We start from the raw sequence: 27,979 nt of genomic DNA, 5'->3' as shown, positions 1-27,979 counted from the left end.
CTAGTTGAAGAGAATAATATTTTACTTGATTTGACTTGCCGCATTGAAAACCCCTTTTCCATGGAAAATTAAAATTTACTTTTCTTTCATGCCAAGGGCAAGATATGTGCTCTGCCCATTTTCTTCTATAACTTTATCCTTATTCCATTTCAAATATTCTTGGTATTCCACATTGAGAGATTAGTAGCAGACTTAAAATTTAATAATCTGATGAATGAGAAATAGAAATAACACAGGAAAAAATCTCAATCAACAAAATTGGCAAGTTATAAAAACTCTATTTTATTTTCAGTGGAAGTCAACAATTATCTAGAGACAGCGACCTGCCAGACTCTGATGATGTTGTCTGAATAGCCCGCGAACAGAGTTTGTCCATCGGTAGACCAGGCCAGCGACTGGCACTGAGGAGGTTCAGCCTTCGATGGTTGAGACACCACTTCTGGTTTCAGTTCATCCACCATTTCCTTTGTTTCCAGATCCTGAAATTCAACAATGTTTCAATAAGCTGTCCATAACATCAACAACTATCTTTTGAAAGATAAAATAGTTTGTCACATTCAAATATTATTAGGTTATTCCCACACTGGAATTTGAAAGTTCTTCATTCCTGATAAATTTCAAGTCATTGAATGTACAAAGATGTAAGCTGAACCAGAAGTAATTTATGGTATTGTAAATAATAGTTTATCAACAACTAATGTAATAAAAACTGAAATCCACCTGCAGTAATGTTCATTGCTGATGTCTTAATTATTGATCATTCAAAGTTCATTATCACAAAGGATTCAAATAGAATGCTATTTTTCATACAATTCAGAGGTCCTGTAAAACGGGAAAGGTTGGCAAGTAAAGCCACGTTGACACAAGAGTTGTCAATTGATATTTCAACAAATTCCGGCAATTTGTTGTAAATTTCTCAATGAGCACAAAACACTTGACTTGGTTTCAACAGAAAAAAGACACTCAACTTGGTTTCAACAAAAAATTGACAATTTGAACTTATTTTTATATCTAGAGTGAAAAATGCCACTTTTCTCTCTGAGGGGAAAGGAAAATTACTCATCTCAGCTTAGACCTTCTAACCTATTTCAAATTAAGTTTTTAAAATAGAGATGCTTCCCATGTTATTTAAATGGAGTTACTTTTCTCCCTAGGGAGTTTTTTAGTACGAGAGCAAAAAAGTGACAAGTAAATACTTTAGACAGCAGGTGGAGGAAAAAATATTTGTGAACAACATTTTGTTGACAACTCTGGTGTAAACGTGGATTTAGATGCCCATACAAAACACAGATATATAATTTATATATTATGCTGCTCCATGTATTTTAGTCAGGTGTTCATGTGTTTGTGTCATTTTTGTGGAACATATCCCTGAACATATTATCAAGTATTCAATACTACCGAAAATATAACGTGAGACAAACTGTTTTGTCTATAGAATCAACTGTTAGTAGGTTATTTCGAATTACCAAGATGAGTTCAAGTGAATAACAACAAGAATAATGTGAAGGAGGGAGGAATAACAGTCACCCAGATCGAGTGGAGGAAAAAATTAAAATTAATCAACTGTATCAGAGTAAGAATAGAGAATTACCCAAATCTTGATGGATGGTCCGAAAGCAGCACATAGCCAGTATCGGTTTGGACTGAAGCATAAAGCTGTAATGATGTCATTGTGGTCCAATGTGTGGAGGTGCTTGCCGTCATTCAGATCCCACAGCATGGCTTTGCAGTCCTACAACAGAATAATATAATTTTTCACATACACTTCTTTCTAGAAACAGTATTCCATTCTCAACCAATCCCCATAATGGAGATTAAAAAAAAAAAAACGCCAGTTCTCAAACAGCAGCAATACAGAAATACGGTAATGTGAAGGTTTTTAATTGGTCTCATAACAAGCCTTCAAAACTACAACACAAGGTCATATTGCAGACCCAGTATACTCTACTCGACCGTTTATAGATCATCTTGATTTTAAAATTAATTGAATTTGAAACCGCCAAAAAATCATAGCAGCAAGGAAATTCAAATCTTCAATCAGTGGTAATAGTTGTATAAATTATTACGGGCTTCTAAAAAACATTTTCTTAAAAATAGTCAATATAAACAAAATAAATCCTAAATGCATAACTTTATGCATCCCTGTTTAGACTAAACTTCATCAGTTGATTGAAGACCATTTATTAGCTCATTAGCTCAATAGTACTGTATCAAATTCTTATAGACAGATAACACATATATTTTATTCTAAATTATCATCAGATATAAAATAATGGTTCGAATTTCAGGCTTCGTTAATTCTTCTTAATATGTCATTCAAAGTCGATAGAATGAAATTGGAAAGTGAACACACCTTTCCACCTGATGCACACAGGGAGCCATCGGGAGATACGGTGACTGTGTTGAGGTAGCCTGTGTGTCCACTGTGGTTGATTTTCAGGCGGCAGTTGGTCAAGTTCCACACCTAAACGCAACAATACACAATTATATACAATTAAAATAGCAACTCAATAAATTTGTTTCATCCTTCTAAAAACAAATATGTAAAAAATAATAGTTCACGTTTTGATTAAATCCAATATGGAGCTGATTTTTACTTTAATAACAATCTGATAATTGGTTATTATAGGCCTACATGAGATATATGTCATCAAGGTACTCAAATTGAATTTTTGGTAAAAACATATTCAATTTTCACGCTTCTAATTAAAATTGACAACTTTATCAGAAAGTTTGATAAACGTACATCTAGAACTAAACAAAAGTTTGTTTCACCATGATTTCATTTCTCCTCCGTGTATATAGCATTTTAGGGTTATCTGCTCATACAATAACAGAAATTCTCCACCTCTTCAAGAAAACTACTATATAATAGGAGAGAACTTGAATATTGATAAATTCGAAAATTTTCGGATCAAAAAGCGGGTTTAAATAATTCAAGTTAATTTTTGTAATTTTCTCAATATTAAAAAAACAATTATCAGAAAGTAATAACTTTACTAGGTAATTTAAAACTTCCGTCCATCAAACTTTATATAAGGAAAACAAAATTTTCAGAATGCTTTTCTGGTGGAAACCTTACCTTGACCATTCTATCCCAGCCGGCGGATACGATGATTGGATTGGCGTGATTGGGAGAGAACCTAACACAAGACACCCAGTCAGTGTGATCGTCCTGAAACAGACATGTTTTTCATTCAATGGAAAGAAGGTAAAAAAACAGAACTGGTTTGAATAGCCCTAGTTCCATATAGCACAGCCATGAATTGAATGGACGAGTAGATCAAAGCATGTTTATTCAAAAAGGTTCGACTTTTACAATAAATTTATATTACTTGGAACAAATCATCCTAGTTTTGAAAAAATGAAGAATATATACAATAGTAAATTGTAATTATATCGATACCGGTATCTAACATTTTAATAATCCGTAATTTCTTAAATGGAAATTCCGAGCTCTCTTTCAAGGGGGGAAATAAGATAATTTAGTGAACTCATTGTTATGCTTGTCAGTCCCATATCCGCATTAAATGGTTTAATCACGGTATATCATTATGATAGGTCTTCATCATTCAAACACAACTATGAGGATACTAAACATTCCAAAATTAATATATCAAAGTGAAGCCGTAATTTTCGAACTATAATTTGTATGTTTACTCTACCAATCACATATCTACAATAAAATAGTTCCATCACGATACATGATCAAAAACTAAATCTTCATAAAACATACATGAGAAAACTTTATCAAATGAAAATTCACTTTTCATAATGAAACAAATTCAATATTTTCACTTCTGAAATTGTATTAGAATCACCATAGCATGAGAACGTCGAATAGTTTGCTTTCAGTACCATATCCGCAATAAATAATTTAATCACGTTATATATCATCAAATGAGTCTTCATCATATAAGTACAGACTGGTGAAAGTAAAAATAAGTGTATTTGTTCACAAACACATGCACTAGAATCTTATGTTCAATCTAAAATTTATAATGATTTAAACTAATTGGTATGCTTTGTCAGTCCCATATCCGCAATTAAGATTGAATCACGGTAATCATAATAAATATTTTCATCATTTCAAGCATAGCAAGTAGATAATAATGTAGATCAGATAAATAAAAAAACGAAATAAATTCAATTCAAGTTCATAAGCACATGTACTAGAATTCTTTATTGATTCATACAATAACGAGTTCTCTTGGTAGGTACCAGTATTGCTTGATTATGATTTTATTTTTATTCATGTTTAAATAAGATAATTGAATGTTAAATATATGTTGATTAAAACTGATTGGTATGCTTTGTCAGTCCCATATCCGCATTAATGATTGAATCATGGTAATCATAATAGATATTTTCATCATTCAAGCATACCAAATGGAGAATATAGATTCGATAAATTAAAAATTAAATCAATTCAGATAAAATGGTAAATTCAAATATAATAGTTTGAACAAATTAATAAAAACCTTGTAGTACCCTTCATTATTAAAAACTTTAAAATATTTCAAGAACGACTAGTTTCGACCCTAACTTGGGTCATTTTCAAGTTGAAATGACATTTTCGAGTTTAAATGACATTTCAACTTGAAAATGACCCAAGTTTGGATAGAAACTAGTCGTTGTCGAAATATTTCAAAGTTTTTAATAATAAAGGGTACTACAAGGTTTTTATTAATTTGTACAAAAGTAGCCCATTCAAGTGAAGTGTTTTTGTTTAATCTAATATAGTGATTGAAACTAATATGGTATGCTCATATCCGCAATTAAGATTGCATCACGGTAATCATATTAAATATTATCATTTCAAGCATACGAAATAGAGAATGAAGTTTCGATAAATACAAAATTAAATAAATTCATTTCAAGTATACCTATTTATTAACACATGCACTAGAATGATATGATTCATTTCAGATTCATGTTTAAAAATGATATATGTTAATTAAATGTTGATTAAAACTAATATTGGTATGCTAATATATGTCAGTCCCATATCCGCATAAATGATTGAATCATGGTAATCATAATAAATATTTTCATCATTCAAGCATACCAAATGGAAAATATAGATTCGACAAATTGAAAATGGAATCAATTCAAATATATTTGCTTATAAGCACATTCCTTCGACTATCATGTTATACTTAAAATTAAAAATTGAATCAATCATTCAAAAATTCAAACTGATTGGTTGGTATGTTTTGTCAGTCCCATATCCGCAAAAGAGTTGAATCACGGAAATCATAATGAATATTTTCATCATTCAAACATACCAATTGTAAATAATATATTTTGTAAATGAAAAATGAATAAAATATTGTGTGGAATCTATTAAAAGTGAAAAAAGACAATTCAAAAAGAATCAAAGGGTGATGATGCTGCAACTTTGTTAACTGTACCTGAATTGTGTATTTGCATTCAGCCAGTGTATTCCACAGCTTGATGGTCTTGTCTCGACTTCCTGAGACAATCTGTCTGTTATCAACGGAGAAAGCAACACTCAGAACGTCCTACAAATAGAATTATTCAATTAAATATAATATGGTATATGGCACCCTTATTTTTGTTTATTAGACACAATCACGCAAACATAAAGTGTCAGTACATAAATTATTTCCAAGTAAACAGATAATGTTAGCGTTTTTGAAGCAAGCTTTACAAATAGCCATATTTAAATAAATAGGAAATTATTCAAATTGAATAAAACATTTCAAGAGAAAATAATTTTGAACAACATTCTTGGCAATGACATAACAATACTTTGGAAAATATGTTTATGGAAATCAAGATGTTTAGGTGTAAAGCCTCTTTCCATCATGGAAAACTTTAATCAATGAACAAGCATTTTTAGTCGAATGGACACAGAATTAAAAATTACATAAATTCAAAATAAAGTGAGATTGTAAACAATCATCAATATTAAATGGGGTGAAAATATCATTTCAAAAGCGAATGCTTCAACAGAGTAACAATTTTCAACAAGATATATTTGGGGCAGAGCAATCAATATGAAACAAAGAATGTGTTGGAGATAGAATCAAGTCATTGCATCAGGTATGTATAAAGGCGATACTTACCTAAAGAATGCTCCTCTTCTATCTTTCAAAAAAAATTATTACAGACTGGATATTCTAGTATTCAACTTAATTTTTCTATAATTTCCGGTAGTTTCTAATTGAACTAATAGATGAGTTGGAGAGCTGATTATGAAAGAAACAGCTCTTTTTTGAAAGAAACAAGGAAAAATACGTCGAGCAATAAAAATTGGAGCTCGAGTCAACCTACGAGGAAATGCCAAAACTACGAGAAGAATCGATTGGCCTAAGTATATAATTAAATTCTAGAACATTGATTTAGAAACAACAGTCTATTGTTATTATTCTTTGCAAAATTTGAAAGTTGAATTTCAAACATATTGATGAAGCAAAACGATTTTTCAATGTTATAATTTGAAGAAAACTATCAAACAAAAACTAAACATGATAGGATTCCAGGTTTAGAAGGGGAATTTTTTAAAGAACAAAGTAGAAATATTGTCATAGTCTTTGATATTACTATATTTAAATAGACAGTTGCCAGAAAATGAAGTTAGAGCAGAAAAAATCGAAATATTTTTTTATAGATGCTGGTTGCTATCCTTGGGTCGCTAGCGGAAATCACAGAAGAATTAATATTCAATACAATGAGAAGTTCCAATCCATAATATTTATAAAAAAAAGCTTCATCATTTTGTTCACACCTTGGTATGGTCTTCAAACCTCCTGGTGGTGCGGCCGGCAGCAAGATCCCACAGCCTCAGTGTCTTGTCCCAGGAGCCAGATAGGGCGTAGTTGCCATCGGAAGATAGTACAACGTCACTGACAAAGTGTGAGTGGCCATAGAGACGCTTCTGTGGCATACCATAGTTGGACTCCTCTTTCTTCAATTTCCAAATGATCAGAGTCTTGTCTGAAAAGTACCAATGAGAAATAAATGTCATGATCAAGATTATAACATCAAACAATCTGACATTCATTCAAAATATTGATAGTTTTTTCAAGTTCATTGTCCGCATCAAGGCCAGAAGATCAGAAATTACACAAACCTATTGTATGTTTTAACAGAGGAATTTAAAAAAAGATTGGATATTTCCAGCATAGCTATCGATTTTAATTGATCGGCTTAAAAGAGTAGGCCTATGCTACTGCTCATTCAGCAAAGAAAACTGTTTACTGTATGGAGTGGTACACCCCTGTGTTAATCAATTACAAGTTAAGTGTACTATTTACCAAGTGTTGAATGTTTGTTTAATGGATTTTTCTATATAAATTCATTCACTTCTTCATCATTTACTTCTTACACTTTCAGTAAGATTGAAATGTAACAAAAAGATCTGTATAATAAATTTGCGGATATTATCGAAATTTAAAATAGTTATGGTAAGTAATAGGCAAGTCGAGTGTACCATCATCCTCCAATCATCAATACAGTTTCATTTTAATGGTGCTATATTTGAATGTACAGAAGTGGTTAGGTGATTGAATAAAAGCACAACAGTCCACCTCAAATTCACACCTAGATGGCGCAGCAACGGAATGACAACATAATGACGAAAAGCCAAAATTTCTTGGCATACTAAATAGTTTCCTGACATGGCAGCACCATATAGACCATGAGATGGGTTTTTGTTTGTGCGTAAATGCCGTCGTCGACAACGACATGGTAAGGATCTCAGATTGGGTAATTTCAATTTGTCTAAATAACCTCAAAGATCATGTTCAATTATGTTTTAATCGGGGAGGTTGAGTTCATACTTTTTTTGACCGAGCGAAGTGGAGTCCAAGATTCAAGTCGACAGTTTGGCATTTCTCTTGCTAAATGTTTAAATGTTGCACATTTACGGCGAAACGCGGTAAAGGATTTTCATGAAATTTGACAGGTATGTTCCTTTTTTAATTGCGCGTCGACTTATATAGGCCTACAAGGTTTTCGGAAATTTTGCATTTCAAGGATAATATAAAAGGAAAAAGGAGTCTCCTTCATAAGCCAATATTAGAGTAAAAATCCGACTATAGAATTATTCATCATAAATCAGCTGACAAGTGATTACACAAATGTGTGGAGAAGCCAGTCTATTGCTGTATTTCCATAAGGTCTGTAGTTTCAATCAGGTACTTGTGGATGAAAATACTGCGTGAAGTCTACTGTTCGCAAAACTACTAGTATACTTTGAAATAGCAATATGTTGATACTATTAGAAAAATGTTTTTATTCTTGAATAATAAACACAAAAAATAAAAAGTTATTTGATCAGCTGTTTTAGCACATTTGGAAATTTGGACAATATGAATTATTGTCGTCGTCGACTGCGAAAGTTTATGCACAAACGAAAATGCAACTTTATAGCAAGAAATTATCGTCAGCAGCCTATGTAATCAGTAGAATACGACACATCTCAGATGAAGGCACTCCCCTTATCGCCTATCATTCACTATTCGCATCGCACCTTTGTGCGTTTGCGGCTTGGGGTTCAACAGCACAAACTAGCTTTGAAAGAATACTGAGAATCAAAAAAGAGCAATAAAAACAGTAGTTCTATAAGAAGTGTATAGGATTGAACACTGCAGAGACCTGTTCAAGAGTAGCAAAATCCTGACAGTAATATCGCTCTACATATTGGAATCGATAGTGCAAGCAAAGGAGACAAATCCCACACTGAGATCAGATATTCACAACTACAACTTGCGAAACACCGACTAAGAAAATATAGCAGATCCCCAACATATTCTCTACCTACAACTTGCTGCCTGAAAACCTAAAATCAATTTTAAGAGAGTATTTGCAAAACAGCTTAGAGGATATTTGACAGACCAGCCATACTACTACAAAAGGAATAGGTATGTAGATAAACACATTCACTGGCGATAATACTTATAAAGCATGACGACTCCTGCAGCCTCAGGACTGCAGCTGGGAAGCCGCATAAAGTAAAGTAATTTTAGGAATGACAATACTTTCAAAATAATTTCTAAATATATTCTGATGGTCGGATTTTTCTATAATGATCACATGTTTTGTCAATGAGGTTATTAGAAAAATAAAATTTATAACAAGATTTTAAAATTAAATTATTATGAACAGGGTATAACCGCTACAAGCAACTCTAATAGTACCTATCTAGGCTATTTGGGGAAGAGTCAGAATTGGGGTGTCCGGGTCCGCTATGGGTCTTTTAGGATTAGGAAAAGTAAAAAAAAATACTATTATAGGTTAGCAGCACTTTTATAATGTTAGCCGCACTAATTTAATTTGTTACTGATGCTCAAATGTTAACCTAGAACATATTGGTTCATCAAATTACGATGACCTACAAAACATGTTTGGCCGATAAGTAGATAACTTATTTAGTAAACTTGTAATCTCTAGTGTATTGCCATAAAATTTGTAACCTTACCTGACAACCACATTTGATCAAAGATTAGCTTTGTGATCAAATAGTGCTTAGAGTAAATACAAGTATGACAATCATGACAAGACATAAAAACCAAAAGTTGGGAAACTAATATTCAAGACTAAAGAATAAAACATAAGATAGAACAATGAACAATAGTGCTGTGAGGTGTGAGGCATAATTATATTCTAGTAAATAAAAATGTGAACTTACCTCGAGAGCATGATAGAATCATGTCAGGATTCTTCGGGTTGGTAGCAATTTGAGTGACCCAATCGTTGTGTCCCCTCAAACTACCTTTCATATCAAAAGTTTCCGACATTTTTGCGAAAATAAGTAAATCAAATACAATTTAACAAAATTTCAACAGTAGGAATCTCACTGAACACGTTGACTCCGGACGAGAAAAGAAGTAAACGGAAATGGAAACGGCGGATCTAGAAAATGATGTGGTGTCTTGATTAAGTCTTGCAGAAGCATATCAATATCATTACAGCATTGTAAAATTTTAAAAACTCAAAATGATGTTTGAATAATTTAAAAGAATTTAATTTTTTTTTTGAAATTATATATTGCTCTCAATTACAGAACCGAATTATCAAATCAAGATAAAAAATTATTGCTCGATAAAAAATTATACCGGGAGTATTCATATTGAAGTGACGTCACTTGTTCCTGCAAAAAATGTTTCATTTTTAAATGAACGGTTTTACTCTAATTGAAAAAGCTTATTTATTTTGTGTATATTCTTTCTTATTTGCGTTGATTTTCTAGTTTTCACAAATTATATTATAGTCGTTCACGAGCTTAGCCTACTCTGTATTCTATTATATTAAGCAAGCAATTTCTGTATATATTTGGTTATTTATATGGTTATGTATCTATGTCCAACGGATCTCGAGAAGGCTCTCAACGATTTTCACGAAATTTAAAACATAATAGGTTATAACTCAATAAATCAACTTACCTCATGAGGAATATATATTAATTTAGAAATTTTAATCGACGATCAAAATAATCTGATTTGTTTACATGGTATAGTTTATCATTTCAAATTAGAGTGTATCATAAGTTGAAAAGTTAATCATTATTTTACAGTTTTAATTGATTAGTGAGTGTTATTTTGTTATTCAATTTGATTTGTAAACAATCTAAATTAGAACCTCTCTGTTTTTAAATGTTTGGACTGAAAATTGGACCTGAATTCAAGTTTATGGAACATGACCTATCTTTAAACTTTTTTTAGTGTATAAATCAAAATTCGGGGATGAAACAGTTTTGGGCTGTGCCTGTTAGTCCTTCCCCAATCGTTTTAAAGAATTGTGTTCTGTTTATCAATAAATAAATAACGAGCGAAGCTCGGTGCCCCGATATTTTGCTATTATTAGATAACAATTTTAAAACAAAGAATTGTTTTTTATTATTTGATTCTGACTAAAAATATTAGAAATTCTATTAAAGATGTTACAGTTCAAAAAATCTTAGGAATTATACTTTATTCATTAGTTAAGGAAAGAAAAAATCTTGATAAAAGTATGTTGCACGTTTCTTTGAGTATCGGCATTTTACGTTACATGATTGAATTAATTTTCCTTTGAATGGGACTAAAAAAACAAAGTTACAGTAGGGTTAATTGAAAACAAACAATTCAGTAATGTAATAATTCAATGAAATTCTTTACATATTTATGACTAACTTGTGTTAGATAGTTATTATGCCCAACTATACAAGTTGCATTGATTTTTCAACTTCGGTATTTTAATTATTTTCAGGCCAAAGAGATATTAGCGAAAGAATCAAATGTACAGGAAGTGAAATGTCCTGTGACAGTATGCGGCGATGTTCATGGTCAATTCCATGATTTGATGGAACTCTTTAGAATAGGAGGAAAGTCACCCGATACTAACTACTTGTTTATGGGCGATTATGTAGATAGAGGATACTATTCAGTCGAAACTGTCACTCTATTAGTCGCACTTAAGGTAAGTCTTCATATGGACTTAATCACAACATTTAATATTTTAATAGGCCTTCTATGAGACCTTTTACTAATTTATACCTATAAAAGTGACTGTATACATACAGTCTGCTATTCGCAAATAAAAATGGATTTAATAAGCTTGGAATTCAGTAGACTAGTATTTTGTTTAGAATAAAAGGAAAGTTATTCTTGAAATTATGACGCGAAAAGAATGATTCATAAAACCTTCGACGTGATTCACTATTTCAACGCTAGTGAGTGACGCAAGGTTTCTTCTAATTGTGATGAAATTATATGAAGATGGTTGTTTGTCTTTTTTTTGTAGTTGAGAAGTTGATATTGTGGTAATTATTCATATTGAATGAAAAAGACTAAGAAATTGTCAAAAACCGCAGATTTATTGATACTACTTAGAAAGACCGGTTTCGGTTATTACACCATTGTCAATCTCTGATAAACTCTAAGTCTGTGGTTTTTGACAATTTCTTAGTCTTTTTCACTCAATGGTTGTTTGTTTTAAAATGTGATCACCTAAGATTATATTAGTACGTAGTGCAAATTTTATCGATCATTAGTCCATTTTCTGAACTGATTGGCAGTAATTTACATACGTCTCATTTTTCTATGTCTAATAAAAAAACAATAAAAAGAAGTAAATAGTTCATTTTTGTTTAAAATTACGTTCTCCTATGAATACAGTAATTAAACTGAGATGCGAAAATACTCTTCTAGATTGTCCCCAATATTAGTTGAAGAAAAAATCAAATTTATTTACTTCTATATTGAAAATACATTATTGCTAATTTTCAACAATACCGTTATTGCCTTACACTACAGGTAACTCTTGAAATATTTTCAGGTAGGAGAGTATACAGACGTAAGCTTTACAGAAGTAACGATTGTTATAACACAGGTTCATTGAAAAGTGAAATGAGAGGCTTCACAATGGTGTTCTTTAAACTTTGAGTGATTTTTTTACTCTTCTACTTCAAATTCCAGCGTTTCATTTGCTGTGCTTTTGATGTACATGAAATATTTTATTCAGAAACTTTTGTGATTTCAGGTTCGTTACCGTGAAAGAATAACGATTTTGAGAGGCAACCATGAATCGAGACAAATTACCCAGGTTTACGGCTTCTACGATGAATGCCTGCGCAAATATGGAAACGCCAACGTCTGGAAGTTCTTCACAGATCTTTTCGATTATTTGCCTTTGACAGCCCTGGTGGACGGACAGATATTCTGTCTTCACGGTGGATTGTCGCCGTCGATTGATACATTAGACCATATTCGGGCTCTGGATCGTCTCCAAGAAGTACCTCATGAGGTGAGACTATGCTCCTATTAAGCTTTTCATCTTGTATTGAATGAAGCTCAATAATATTGGGCAAACAAATCCAATGAAAAGTATGGTAGCAATCGTAATCATTCCCAGATTACATCTATTTCAAATTTAACAAATAGAAAGGTGTGGATTAATTGAAGATCATCCTGGATCCACAGCCATGACGATTTATTCAAGTTATTTCAGAATTAACTAAATAGTCTTTTTTCAACAGACAATAATGTGAATTCAAGTAACATGAACAATATTTAAAAATCACCAGTTCTGAAAAATGGTTATCTGCTCACCATATTTATTTGAAGTTTAATTCAATTTTCTTATGAAATTGTACAACACAGGAATAATATATATTCCTTTGTAAAATAGAAGTGAGGTCTCCTTCATCTGAATTTGCATTAACTTCACGAGACTAATGTCTCAATAGCTGCCAGTAAAATCTCAGCATACCATATTTTCATTATAAATGTATTAATGCATAGCATAAAGAATATCTTTCTATGACATAAAGTGTTCAAATGGTAGAATATTATTATGGCCACTATTACTTCCTGTAAATTATTAACTTGTTTATTATTCCACATAATTTTTTTTCTTCCAATATTGAATATTTATAGACTACATCATGTTTTGAAGTAATTGAACCTTTCAATGTGCTATAAAGCATGACAATTGTCACTTATCTGCTTCAATGAAGCATTACTCCATTGACTTAAGCGACTTAGTGTCGCTCTTAATCCCACATTAGTCGTACCAAACTAGAAATTGTTTTAGGGATATTTACTCTTGCAGTTTCAAGTGTGCTAAATGCAAACTTTTCTGTGTTCATTGTCACTTATTGATTGTAAAACTCTATACTTCTATTCTCCAATTACTGAAATTTATACGCTCAATAAGTAATATATGAATTGAATATTCAACCATTTATTAATCACTTGATTGACAAATAGCAATCTGATGATATTAACAAAATTTTCAAGAATGTTGAATTTATTCGTTGGAGTCATAAGTTCAGTATTATTTGTCTATTCTCCAATATTTATTTTAAAATAATATTTTTAAATTTATAAATGTTATTGAATTTTGAATATGAATACTGTATATGGAATCCGTTTGAAGTTGAGGTTAATGGTTAGTATTGTTTGATTTAGGGCCCAATGTGCGACCTGCTGTGGTCGGACCCCGATGACAGAGGAGGATGGGGAATCTCCCCCAGAGGCGCTGGATATACTTTTGGACAAGATATCTCAGAAACGTTCAATCACTCTAATGGCTTGACATTAGTTTCTCGCGCACATCAGCTTGTTATGGAAGGATATAACTGGTTTGTATTCACTATTTTATAATAATAGTATTTGTTAAATGTTGAATTATTCGTTGGGTAGGTGGGGGCTTGAGTAAGGTATCATCCATTATGTCATAAGTATACAGTTGTTGATAGCAGGTTGTATTCTCAATAGCCTATCAGGAATTCTCCTCTTGATACAGAAACTCAATTATCAACTCGATTTGAGAAACTGCTTTTATTTTAAGAATATTTTAAAATCTTTCAACAAATGAACTCTATTTTCAAAATGTTTATCACTACATCATTAATAGTTTGAGATTCCTGGAATGCACTGCTCAAATTTGTTGTATTGATTGGTTTGTAACTATGAAAGAATCTCTATTTTCCCTGTATTTCGTGGAGAAATCAAGGTTTTGAAAGCCCAGGCTTGCAGTGTTGTAATGCTGAGTTGTACCATTCGGTATCGAATCATGGGATCAACTTTATCTTGAAATTAATCAATACATTGAACTTTTGCCAATTACAATATTTTTGTCAATCCGATCTTGTGAGTTGATTGAATTTTGATGGGTTGTTATATTCCTGTTATATGTTGATCTATTTGAAGGAACTAATCTTGAACACAATTTCAGCTTTCAATAAATCCAGTTTGGTTATGGTGCCGAATACAATAGCGAAAAGACATAGCAAACGAAAGTTGAATGGAAGATGATAAGATGGAATGATTGATGATTTATATCAGTCTATTTATTATTAGTATATTCCTAGTGTAATTCAAAATCAAGTGTATACCGTTTATAAAATCGAAATCGTAGGGCAATTTTAAATAGTTACATTCGGATTATTTGTTGCAATCAATGAAGCGGTTGCTCCTTGAACGCGCTAATAAGCTGTCTCCTAGATAAGTTCAAGAATCATGCACAGTCTGCTATTCCCATTGGAAGGGTGACCATTTGAAGAACGGACTCCTCTGAATTTAATGTTTATGAGTTCAAGCAATAGCTTCCTGGTGGTTTGCAACCCACCTATAGCTGTAGGAGCACTTCATCTCTCATTATCATCATCCGTATCAATGAAGACAATTATTCTATTCTCATGATACATGCACAAGCCGGGAGCTCATGTGGGCATCATCACCTTCAGGAAAATTGATTAAAAAACAATTTATCCAAAATCAATATTAAAAAAAAACAGTACAAGTTAATTTATCATTTAAAACCTTTCTAAGCTCCAACACATTCTACTTTCTCGTATAAAAAGTATGTGTAACGTAACCAAGAAAGAGTATCGTGGCCCACAAACGGTGACTTGATCGGCTTGGCCCTACTCAATTGATGTTCAATGGATCAACCCTGTACTTTTGTACTACTAATGTGGTCGATTTCGGATTAATCCTGCCTGATTATGAACGCAGATGAAATATGGTGACTGTGGTGGAACGGGATCTGAGTTGATGCAACCCAGTACAAGGAAATCAATTGATCGAGTATACTGTAAATGATCGCTTTTGATGGCAATCCATAATTCAAATCTAAGAATATTTTGTTGGACAGAACAAATTTAATTTGAAAACATACATTTTTTCTATTGTTTATATGTTTAAATTTGAAGTTACGATTACCTTGTAGATTTAATTTTACCCTATCCATTTTACTACTCCGGTTTAGATGAATAAATTTATAACAGTTTTATATGATTTTTCATGTGATGGAAAATCTTCTCATTGCCTTTATTTTGAATATATGATTTTTTTTTTTTGCAATAATCATGAATCTCACTTTCAATTCGCAGGTGTCATGAGCGAAATGTCGTTACTATTTTCTCGGCTCCCAATTATTGCTACCGATGTGGCAATCAAGCTGCAATAATGGAATTGGATGATGCTTTGAAATACTCATTGTAAGTATTCAAGAACAACTTCTTGGTTGCATATTTTTCAAATTCTATTCCATAAAATAATTTTAATAAAGTTTGCACTTCTTTATAGAACAAGAAAACCTACCAGGTAAAATATTGTTCATTTATTGTCTTATTAGATTTTTGTTTTTGATTATCAATAAATTTAAGCTGTAAGTAACTTCATATTGTCAGTGAATTTTAATGAAATATTGCTCCAAGTAGGCTGTGTGTAGTCACCTCACTGTGCTACTAAAAATCTAGAATGAAACTGCTGAACCTCGCATAAGCTATATGTTCAAGCCAGAATTCTTTAGACTGGATGTAGATGAAATTATTATTGGTACCACGCTCTTCCATTCACTGTGATTTGAAATATCAATGACATTTTGTTGAAAAAAATCAAGATGTCAAAATAGAGTAACAAGATTGAGAATTTCCAAACTACTTGATCATTGGATAAACGAGGAACCGAGGAACTAGTTTGTCACATAATAATAATTTTCAGTAAACTATAGATAATAGTTGAACAACTTGACAACTGAAACTAGTTTCTCATCTTGTTTTTTTTTAGTGAATGCTTGATTGATAATAATGCTTTTGTGTTTGATTGCAGCCTGCAGTTTGACCCGGCCCCCCGCCGCGGAGAGCCGCACGTGACTCGCCGGACGCCCGACTACTTCCTATAAGTGAGCTCCTCCTCCCCCTCCCTCTCCTTCTTCACCCCACAAGAGAGCTTCTTAATAACCATCTGTTATATATGCTAAGCTTCATGCAAACCGGGCCACTGAAGCATCATCATCCTTTCGATTTTTAATAGAATAATTGTAAGAATAGAACAATCTTATTCTTCAGTTCGGATCCACTTCACCTCAACTTTGCTTTTTCATAAACAATCAACTGAAGTAAAATTAAAGACTGGTCACCAGTAGATGATCGGCTTTATTTCTGTTAGATGTTCTTTGTAAAGAAATATACCGAACATTGTAATCTTTGTTCTTAAAACGCATATGAATATAAAATACTTGATAATATATTATTATATTCCTAATAATACATAATCGATATAGTCGAGTGTGTAAAGTTGAGTTGAGTTGTTAGGAGACAATTGTAAATTGTGGTTTATATTCTTAGATATTGAATAAGTTGATGTTGTGTGGCAAGATTTTTAAGTTTTTTCTAAGTGTAAACTGAATCGACTTGGGAGTGTGTGGCTGTAATGAAGTCGCTTTGAGTTCTCTGTTAAATTATTAAACGTTATGCTAATACTGTGCAATCGGTTCCACGGTGGTGAATTTTCACAACTCAAAAATGAATGGATGGTAACTTGCTATCCTTTCGTCATCAATGAATCATAACTTTCTATTGTAATTTGTATTGAAATATTTCATTCTACACATTATAAAAATATTCTCGTCATTCTAGTGTTGCTTTAACTCTTATGATTAGTTAAACTCCATAAACTTCCTTAATATTATTATTGCATAATACGACATGCCGTTTCTATCTCTTTCGTGACTGGACGATCTATACTATTATTTTAATGCATTTCTTTAGAAGAATCAGTAGACATTCGCAATCAGTATTGCTTATCCAGCTTTATTTTTATGATTATAGAAATTGATTTTATATGTTGATTAAATTGAAATTTTCCATTCGAAATCAAATTTATAAACAGGATAGATTCTGTAATGGTACATACACAGCCTGTACGCAGGGACAATATTATAATTGCACTAGCTGCGGCGGGAATGCGGAATTGGAAATGTCATGTAATTTGAGTTGTGGACATTTCCAATTCCACGCTCCCCCGCAGCTAGTCCTAGGTACCATTGTCCCTGTGTACAGGCTGCTTGAGCATCCAGCGTGCTCTGATAATTTTCAATCTATCACTTGAACCTCACTTGATATCAACATTCAAGAAGCTGAAAGTGATGAGATAATTGAGTTCTATATTATTACTTGAGAACAAAAATGAGGTGTCTAGTGAATGCTTCGACTTCAGCTCAGACCGGCTTTGGTGGTACCCTTCGCTAGAGAATATTAGTACTAAATCATTTTTCACTATACAACCGCAAGAAAATAGTCTAATGGAAATCGGAACTGCTGAGTTAGTACCTCCTCCCCCGCACCCATAGACGTTGCCAAATCGTTTGGTGTATTATAAAAATATTAATCCCCTTTTATAATAAGCTATGGACAATGTTGATCAACACTTATTATTTGACAACGGGTGCACCATAGAGAAAAGCTAGCATTATCTTGATAGCTATTGGGACTCATCTGTCCTATTTTCTTGCGGTTGACTATAGTCAGAGAAGACGCCTATACTGTTTAAGAAACTACTGTATAGAGAAACGTTCTATACTGTATTCTGTGCTATAGTTTGATTTATGAATGACGTTGGATTTTGCCCACTATTTGTGATTTCATTTGCTGGGCTCGAAACAGTTCTGCTGCACATAGGTCTACTCCAAGGTGTCTCCTTTCAAAAGTATAGTCTTGCTTGCTATGGTGGTGTTATCTCAATCGCAGCCTGCGATCGTGTGCTCACTCCCATAAGAAAATGTGTTCTTCGGCATATAAACGAAAACTACGAACCTTCATTCATTTACTTACCGTTCTTATGGCACATGGTCCAATACCGTCCCCCAGAATCTGAGATGCCCCCAAGAGGTCGCTCCCCCCTGCTAATTCGGCAACAATACCATAAATATTTGACAATTAGATTATTAAGATTTGACAATTCCCCGGTCTATTGAGTGCTGTGAATACCTAATAAGCTTAAACTCATTTTTTTTAGAAGTGAAAAAAAACAGTGTGGTTCACTTTCAGTATTTGTTGAAATGAATCTGTTTCTGGTGGTGGTTACAGTTACTATATACACAGAATACTATTATACAGTAACTATAGTACTGGTGCTTTATTAATAGAATGCTGAAAGTTCAAATAACAACTCACTATTATAAGAGTTATAATCAATCATGAATAACAGAAAGACCTCCATTAAAAATCAAACAGTATTTAGGATAGAACGCAAAAATTTTATTCTCATAATTATTCACATTTTGTTATTCATTTGAAGCTAGTTCTATGTGTTTTCCTGCTATTCTCTTTTATTCCACTCATCATTTTCTCATCTATGAGACTGTTTCCATCTCTTCTCTCACCTCTCCATCTTCCACATTTTTGTGAAGCTCTTTAAAACTTTCTTCCACACTTTCTTCGTAGACTTTCTCCAAGTCAAAAAGGGAATTCTATAATAGCAAGAAAACAACTTGAAAAAGCTCTATATAATATTGAGAATGATAGTCTCATCTTAATAAAATAATTTTTGTGTAGAATCAGGAACTTGCAATCATTGTGAGAAAAATAATTGATTCCTTTGTTGTATCTATTCAACCAGCAACATTTTTGATTGCATTACGCTACTTTTTTAAGGAATTTGAAAGTCTTCAATAAAAATATTCCCGTCACAAATAAGAACAAACACTATAGCAATATCAGTGTTATCTTCTTATATTTCCAAGAAATGGACGAAGTCGCTTTGCCATATATTTATACGATGTATCAATCCATCTGAGTAGAAATTGGATAAATCAATCCAATTTTATTATTTACATTCTTCTTCATTACATATAATTTTGATTCAGTCGCTTCTTCTTGCATTTCACTACAGCCTCGTATATCTTTTCACTATCACCGTACTCGTTCTAAAATTGAAATGTAGAATGAAACAATACAAAATACTTGAAAAAATTATATTATGACAAAACTAGAAATTCCTTTAAAAACTACTATTGCAGGCCCCCAAGCTTTGCGACATATAAGTCGCAAGTAAGTCTGAAAATATACTAAAGTAAAACAATAGGCTATGTAGGTAGCCTATTATACTGGCAGTTATACGGTACGGTACCAAACCAAGTTAAAATTAGTTTTAAGTTATTGGTAGTCCCGTTGGCAAAACATACAATCTGTTTCAGAAAATGCCATAAGAAGCAAGTTTCAACATAGTGCTTTGCAAAGTTAGTTTCAACATAGTGCTTTGCAAAGTTATGGATTTCCAAACTACACAGAACCTCAATAAAACGAACACTGCAATGGTGGGGGCTGAGGTTGGCCGTTTTTATGCTTGACGTTTATCGGTCGAAACTCAATAATAATAATTATTGGCCTCAGATTGCCTAATTATTCTCAGCCAATCAGAGGACAATATTCTGAGTGTCAGCCTACAATCGGTGTTGTGTGAAAACTGCCATTGATAACAATTCAGTACATCCTTTTATATCCTTATTGCCATTTTTATGTTGAACATTAGCTATAATAAAAAAAATTGTGAAAAATGACACTAACGTTTTATAGTGGTGGCATGTTTTGTGCTGGTGTTGCTAATTTTCAAAATATTCAACTCGTAACAAGTTTCAGTTTGGCTGAAAATGTGCAACACCAGCACGAAAAATGTCGCCACTGTAAAACGTGAGTGGTTTTAATCCAAGTACCGTAGGTAGGCAGTAGGCCTATTAGTTTGTGGAAAAAATTTATAATCAATAGGTATCTGCTATTTTTGATTCACTAGAAGTTGAAGTTCAACTCCCTTCATCTTATTTTATCAGCATAATATATTGAAAACAATCTATACACCATGGGCTTGAATATTGATAAAATTTGTGTACCTATTATTGGAACAGCATAAGAAACAAAGAGCCGTCTCCAGGTGTTACGATAAAAATGTTATGATATGCTGTCCCATTTATTTGTCCTACTGAATGTTATACACAATCTAAGGACATTTTATAATAGAAAGTGTTCATACAATTTGTTAAAATAATACGGTATGTACCTACCTTCATATTGATGTTGTGGAACTTTCCCATAATTGAAAAAACACTACCTATTTTATTTATCAAATCCATTTTTATAAATGTGTGTAGTTGACATATAAAGCAGTGTTTTCTTAATAATAATAATTACAAAGTTCACTTTTTCTATTTACACACATTGATTTTTGGGCGTACGATTTTTTTGCCGTCCTTATAAATTCTATTAGAGAACATAACTTGACTAACATATATGATGTGATCAAGTGTTTGTCACGTTCCATTCAATCTAGTAGAATCTTTAAGGACGGAAAAAATCGTACGTCCAAAAATCAATGTGTGTGTAACTGGGCTTTATTACTGTTCACGATGAGTGACGACCTTTATCCATGTGGCTAAACTGTTCATCACTCCTAATAAACACTCAGTTCTCTTAAATTGTATAAATGATTCCATTGATTTGAGTTTCAATTAGAACATTGTTGAAAAAATAGTGGTTGTTTTACCCTGGTTATAGGCAACTCCATAGGATAGATGGCAGTCTGCCTTTGTGAGCCAATTTCCATCTTGCCCACCACTGCCATATCGTTTTTCCACATGCCCTGAAGAGTCATGCCACCTTTTCTCATGAAATAATGCTTTCCTTCGTCATGCTTCTTGTCGTTCAACCAGTTGCCTTCAAATATGTCACCATTTCCTGCAGATCATACATAACATTTAAATCATCCACAATCAATATACAATTTGTACAACAATATTTTGAACCATAGTTATTAACATGTATTAATTATTGTATGAGCAATATTTTATATTCTAGCCTATAGATGTTAGCTGTAGGGTATTATTATTATAGGTAGCCTACCGTACCTACTCTTCAAAATGTTGAAATAATATAATAGTATATAATCTACCGTACAGGTACATGCAGTTATATTTTCTATTTAGCATTAGCATTGGTTTATTACCGTACAAATGGAGTCCCTTTCCATTGCGTTTGTCGTGAGCCCAGTCACCAATATAGAAGTCACCATTGGTAAACCAGATCTGTCCAAAACCATGTCTCATGCCACCTTTAAAATTGCCCATGTAAACCTCATTATCTGGTAGAATTAGAGTTCCTTGGCCCTTAGAAGAACAACAATATAAATAATAAGATTATATTTGCTTTGTATACGGTACTGCATCGAAACTGAAATATTTCATAATTGATAAATCTGAACTAATAAAAAACAATGATGTTCTTGATAGAAATAAATAATAATTTTTATCGAGGACGTTTTATGTGAAGAATGTCCCTTCGTCTCTCTGAAAGGAAGGATAATGCTCATTAAATTCTATTGTATGAAGCTGTTTTGATTTTCTAAGGTTGACATTGACACTCAATTTGATCTGCTAATGGCAATGTTGTCCAACCTTTCATGTTTATATCAACAAAAGCATAAATTTTAACAGTCCAGGTTCTTGAGTTTCGTAAAGTTAATAAGGACAATATTATGATTTTATCTAAAAGAACAATCATTTAGCCTATGTATAGGCCTCACAAAAGAAAAATCCAATTCTCATTGAAAATTATCTTACTTTTTAATTTATGCAGATTTTATGCCAAAAATAATGTTTTTCATGAGAATGCAATAAAAACAATAATAATAATTTTGTCTATCATTCAAATTTTTGGTGAATCACAAACTGCACTCCAAGTAAATACTAAAAGAGGTATTATAATATATGTGCAACGAATTTGTTAAAAAAAATAGAATTAAAACTAAAATGGAAAATATGTAAATTTTCGCCTATTTTACCATGGGTTAAAAAACCCATAAAACATTACAAAACGCGCGTCACTACCATAGCAACAATGAGTACTGTACAGCACCTAATATAATAGAGTATAAGGAATGATATTATTATAGTAACTAAAATAGTGTAGTTATCTAATCAAAACATTTTACAAAATTATTCTTTCCAATTTATACCAGATAAAGTGTCAATAATTATTGTTGTAACATAATTGGTTCTACTTTGAACTTTTCAGTTAGCATTCCTAAATTAATTATATTTTGTGTTTTCCTTCCAATCAATGCTGACAGGTTTATACAATAAACCTTATTAGGCTATCTATACCTTATACTACATTTTTTGTTAGGGCTACTCGTAAATATCAAGAGATAAATAAAAATCCGGTACCTTTTTTTGTTAAATTGTTTACTTACGACATAATCATTTTTTAAAAAAAGGGTAATAAGATTTTTATTTCTTTTGATACCTTATACAGGGTGATTCTTAATAATGGTAAAATAATTTAATACGTGATAGTAGAGGTAAAGATAAGAAAAAAAGTTCTTATAAACATACACCCATAAACGCTTCATTAGCGAGCTATACAGAGTGAAAGATTTCGCCGGAATTCAATTCCTCTGGTGAAATACACCGATACTGAATTGTTTGGGGACTAGTTTTTGATAAACTTATGCTGGATTAATATGGAAAAATATCTGAAGAATTGAATAAAACGTCTGGAAGCTGTAGTGTGGATAGTTTTTGAGAAAAAGTTGATATATGCAAAAAATCCAAGTAGAAAAACACAGACTTCTACGTTTGATGCCCAATAACTTTCTTTAATGACCAGTAAAAAAATAATTTTTTTCAATAAAAATTGTAGAGAATTTAATTCTGAAAAGAATTATGTAAATTGTGTGAACTAAATTTGAATAAAATGTATTCTTATGTAGTACATTACACCACGAAAATTTGCTGTTTTATGAGGAGAGAACTAATAACTCATAGGTTGTAGCTGATTGCAAATAAAATATTCGGTTTTTTATGAAAAGTTTATTTTTATATAAAAGTAAAATATCTAAATGACGTTAAATTTATACCAAAAGACTAAAGATGATGTTCAAAGTGACCTCCGTTGTTCTGAATGCATATGTTCAGACGTCTTCTCATCGATTGTCGGATCCGTTCAAATATTCCAGGAGTCTGCTTTATAATTTCTATTCCGTTCGAAATCCTTGATCGGAGTTCTTCAATGGTATAAATCGGAGTATTGTATACTAAGGTTTTCAAGTGTCCCCAAAGATAAAAATCCAAAGGATTTAAGTCTGGTGACCTAGCTGGTCATGGTACTGGCTGTTTTATGAGGAGAGAACTAATTACTCATAGGTTGTAGCTGATTGCAAATAAAACATGGATTTAAAGAACAGCTGATTCATTTTGTTTTAAATAAGAAAATATTTAAAATAAATTTTCAGCTGAAAATTATTTTCAGAAATATTGTAGCTCATTGTTGAACAAAACAACAAACTGTAAGTTAGGCCTATTGTAACCGCGCTGTGTTTTTTGTTTAATCTATTAACCATTTATTTGTAACCATTTCACTTTGCTTTTGTGAGAATCATGCATGATGGAGCTTCAGCATAGGGACGTTCCGATACCGCCATTCATTCGATACTTGGTATCGAGTCGGTATCGAAAGGAGAGTATCGATATTAGTAAAGTGTCGAAAGAAAAGTATCGATACCACGAGTATCGAAAGAAAAGTATCGATACCGATACCACAAGCATCGAGTGAGCATTAAGTATCGGAATTACCAACTAAAATACTTATCTACTAACTGCAAAACTGCAATCTATCAAGTATAGTCTCAATAGTCTGTCGAAACAAAGAAGACCCTCTGGCAAGATGGGAAAATGACTCCAGCTTGGTCAATAAGGGTATCAATACGTTTCTTTCGATACTTTACTAATAACGATACCCTCCTTTCGATACCAAGTATTGAAAGAATGGTGGTATCGGAACTGGAACGTCCCTAAAGATGTGTAAATGACTCAAGCTCGGTCAATATTGGTTCAAAAATTATCAATTTGATTTCAAATTGTAGGAATATTTGTTCAAGAATTATAAATGTGGTCTTAATAGTAGATCAAATTGATAATTTTTGAACCAATATTGACTGAGCTTGAGTCAGTTATGTACTGTTTGTTATTAGTGATGTCATAATGTCTGGTAACTGCTACACTGGGCTATAATTCAGTACTATAATTTTCATCTATATTAATCCTTATAATCTTCTAAGATTGATATAACAATTTATTTATGATTATGTAATTAATTGAAGTGAACTACTTTTTTACCCATTTCGCCATTCGATACCGTTTCGATACTCCAACTTGCGTATCGATACCAGTAAAGTATCGAATCATTCGATACCGATACCGATACCACCGGTATCGAAAGCAAAGTATCGATACCAGTAAGTATCGAAAGTATCGGAACGTCCCTACTTCAGCAAGCTTCAGTGTTGCTGTTTGTGAACACTCCAATCACAGCTTTCCAAATCAATGGAAATCATGGTACTGGCCGAGGTGGGCCAGTACCATGACCAGCTAGGTCACCAGACTTAAATCCTTTGGATTTTTATCTTTGGGGACACTTGAAAACCTTAGTATACAATACTCCGATTTATACCATTGAAGAACTCCGATCAAGGATTTCGAACGGAATAGAAATTATAAAGCAGACTCCTGGAATATTTGAACGGATCCGACAATCGATGAGAAGACGTCTGAACATTTATGCATTCAGAACAACGGAGGTCACTTTGAACATCATCTTTAGTCTTTTGGTAGAACTTTAATGTCATTTAGATATTTTACTTTCATATAAAAATAAACTTTTCATAGAAAACCGAATATTTTATTTGCAATCAGCTACAACCTATGAGTTATTTGTTCTCTCCTCATAAAACAGCAAATTTTCGTGGTGTAATGTACTACATAAGAATACATTTTATTCAAATTTAGTTTACACAATTTACATAATTCTTTTCAGAATTAAATTCTCTACAATTTTTATTGAAGAAAATATTTTTTTTACTGGTCATTAAAGAAAGTTATTGGGCATCAAACGTAGAAGTCTGTGTTTTTCTACTTGGATTTTTTGCATATATCAACTTTTTTCTCAAAAACTATCCACACTTCAGCTTCCAGACTAGTTTTATTCAATTGTTCAGATATTTTTCCATATTAATCCAGCATAAGTTTATCAAAAACTAGTCCCCAAACAGTTCAGTATCGGTGTATTTCACCAGAGGAACTAAATTCCGGGCGAAATCTTTCACTCTGTATAGCTCGCTAATGAAGCGTTTATGGATATATATATTTATAAAAACTTTTTTTCTTATTTTTACCTCTACTATCACGTATTAAATTATTCTACCATAATTAAGAATCACCCTGTATATACTACCGTATCTACTGTTGTTTTCTGCTTCAAATAATGCATCTATGTTTAATAGACATTATTCTAGTAGGTACTAAAAAAAGCTAATTCTATTCTATTTTCTTACTTAATTCTCATATAGAATAGCTTACTTCCTTTTTATCGTATCTCCACTCTCCCTCAAAAATCAATGCTCTAACTCCATTCTCATTTTCATGAGAAAGAACTCCATATCCATGTTTCATGCCATTCTCCCAATCGCCTTCATAGATGTAGTTATTGCGTTTCTCAATGCCTTTTCCTGTTGAAAAAATTGTAATCAGCAATTGAAGAGCTCTATTCCAAACGGGACCAAGTCACAAAAGTGTTTTTCTCAGGAAATCGATTTTTTGATAGTCATCACTTAAATGTTGGAAAATGTTTATAATCCAATGTATAAAGTGTGTATTTTGAATTCCATACAATAATTTTGCATATTTTGAAGTAATTCCTGTGTAATAGGTTAATTTCCTCGCTTTTTTTTCCAAAATGTCATTAAGTCCATGGACTTGGTGACATTTTGGAAAGAAACTTGGACTTGGACCTTCTTCATGTCACTAATATGATAAGTTTCTTCAAGTGCTGTATTTGCTGAGTTGAATATATCTTGTCAATTTTTTTGAATAAATTTTCTTGTACTACAGGCTTCAATCTGTAGACAGACAGACAGAAAAAGATGCTCTGCTCATGTGCAAAGGACTAAGATTGGAATGGAAAGGAACAGCAATGGACTTAGATACACTTTGGAAAAAAACGTGATTTTGTAGTGAATAAGGATAGTTTGGAGTAGTTAGTATACTAGGAATGAAGGTCTATGACTGTATAAGGTTCAATAATCAGCTGATATCTCAATTTCTACAAAAATGGACTTAGGCCCGTTTGGAATCGACCTCTTCAATTCTGAAGTTGATACATTTTACTGTACGGTATATAATATGATGCCTCACGTCTATATGTGAATGAGTTTCTTATTGAATAAATTAAAAAAAAATAGACCCTAAAAACCGTGTTTTTTAAAAAGAATTGAACTTAAATTTTTTAATTCAAATTTATTTCAATAATACCGTGAACCTTGAAAGCATCAATTTATTTCATTTGATGCTTTATATAATATTATATGAAATTGTGAATACAATCTAAAAATGAGTAGGCCCACCTATAGTTACTTTATTATAGTTTAATTTATTACTACGTTCTTATTTTCACATCTTATTTTCTCAGTAATAAACAATTCAATTAGGTATTGTTATGTCAGATAACAATATGACACATGAAATTGATTTCTGAGAGTAGGCTACCGTACTTTGGAGAAACTATAATACCTGAATGGAGGTCTTTATTCCACTCTCCAATATACTCTGTTTTGCTAATTGGAGAAAACACCGTTTGTCTAAAGCCACTCTTTTTTGTCATATCCTCTAAAATTTTTGATCGTGGAATCTTCTGCGGTTTTAGGAAAGGCATTTTTGGCGTAGGTTATTGTATACAAAGTCTAGTCTAGCTTGAATGAATAATAAAATGCAGTTACTTTCATATAAATATTATAAAGCTTTCCAATGCTATTTGGAGATCATTAAATTCTAGACTGTGAATTCGATTTCTACATTATATTATCAAAGTTAGGATTCAAACATGATTGCTATCCAAAAAGTAATGCTAAAGTAACCTCCAGAATTGCTAATAATAATTAAAACCGTTTAATTTCTAACTGTTTATAGGTTGTCATGACACTATGACAGTCACTCAAAAAAAAGAAAAAAAGAGGGCTATTCATAAATTAACAAACGCTTTGAAATAAAATAAAAAGATTAAATATGACAATAATTGTAATATATACATTCAAAAGAGCATAAAAAATACAATTTCTCTACATAGTCGAACAAATTGAAGCAGTATAATAGGTAGCGGTAAACGAGCTTTGGATTACCTTGCCCTGGAATTCCGCCG

General features: G+C 32.2%; 3 protein-coding genes across 5 annotated transcripts; 1 reads left to right on the top strand and 2 right to left on the bottom strand.

Moving 5' to 3' along the window:
- Nucleotides 1–258: 258 nt before the first annotated feature.
- Nucleotides 259–10,117, bottom strand: LOC111057755 (guanine nucleotide-binding protein subunit beta-like protein). 2 transcript variants are annotated; one of them, XR_005571818.1, is made up of 7 exons: nt 9,662–9,906; nt 6,096–6,966; nt 5,418–5,528; nt 3,086–3,178; nt 2,357–2,467; nt 1,595–1,735; nt 259–479 (listed from the first exon to the last, which is right to left on the bottom strand). XR_005571818.1 is itself a non-coding variant. In XM_022345216.2 (7 exons), exons 1-7 carry the CDS (start codon nt 9,768–9,770, stop codon nt 306–308), a joined length of 948 nt encoding a protein of 315 aa, XP_022200908.1. In that variant the 5' UTR covers nt 9,771–10,117; the 3' UTR covers nt 259–305. The 2 variants fall into 2 exon arrangements, 1 of the variants encoding a protein (XP_022200908.1); XM_022345216.2 differs by having other exon boundaries at nt 6,758–6,966; nt 9,662–10,117.
- LOC111057756 (serine/threonine-protein phosphatase 2A catalytic subunit alpha isoform) lies at nt 10,116–17,445 on the top strand. The gene is made up of 5 exons (XM_039432657.1): nt 10,116–11,430; nt 12,493–12,756; nt 13,923–14,095; nt 15,851–15,958; nt 16,572–17,445. The coding sequence occupies exons 1-5, from the start codon at nt 11,314–11,316 to the stop codon at nt 16,642–16,644; spliced, it is 735 nt and encodes a 244-aa protein (XP_039288591.1). The 5' UTR covers nt 10,116–11,313; the 3' UTR covers nt 16,645–17,445.
- Nucleotides 17,446–18,976: 1,531 nt separating this feature from the next.
- LOC111057753 (MORN repeat-containing protein 3) lies at nt 18,977–27,758 on the bottom strand. Of its 2 annotated transcripts, none has more exons than XM_039432643.1 (5): nt 27,355–27,758; nt 26,146–26,294; nt 21,738–21,897; nt 21,279–21,469; nt 18,977–19,668 (listed from the first exon to the last, which is right to left on the bottom strand). In XM_039432643.1, exons 1-5 carry the CDS (start codon nt 27,494–27,496, stop codon nt 19,588–19,590), a joined length of 723 nt encoding a protein of 240 aa, XP_039288577.1. In that variant the 5' UTR covers nt 27,497–27,758; the 3' UTR covers nt 18,977–19,587. The 2 variants fall into 2 exon arrangements, with proteins under 2 accessions (XP_039288577.1, XP_039288572.1); XM_039432638.1 differs by having other exon boundaries at nt 18,979–19,212.
- Between the last annotated feature and the right edge of the window lie 221 nt (nt 27,759–27,979).

Source organism: Nilaparvata lugens, chromosome 1, assembly GCF_014356525.2.
Source record: "Nilaparvata lugens isolate BPH chromosome 1, ASM1435652v1, whole genome shotgun sequence".
Classification (NCBI taxonomy): Eukaryota; Metazoa; Arthropoda; class Insecta; order Hemiptera; family Delphacidae; genus Nilaparvata; species Nilaparvata lugens.
Note: the sequence above shows the minus strand (reverse complement) of the source record. Positions and strands in the feature narration are given on the sequence as shown.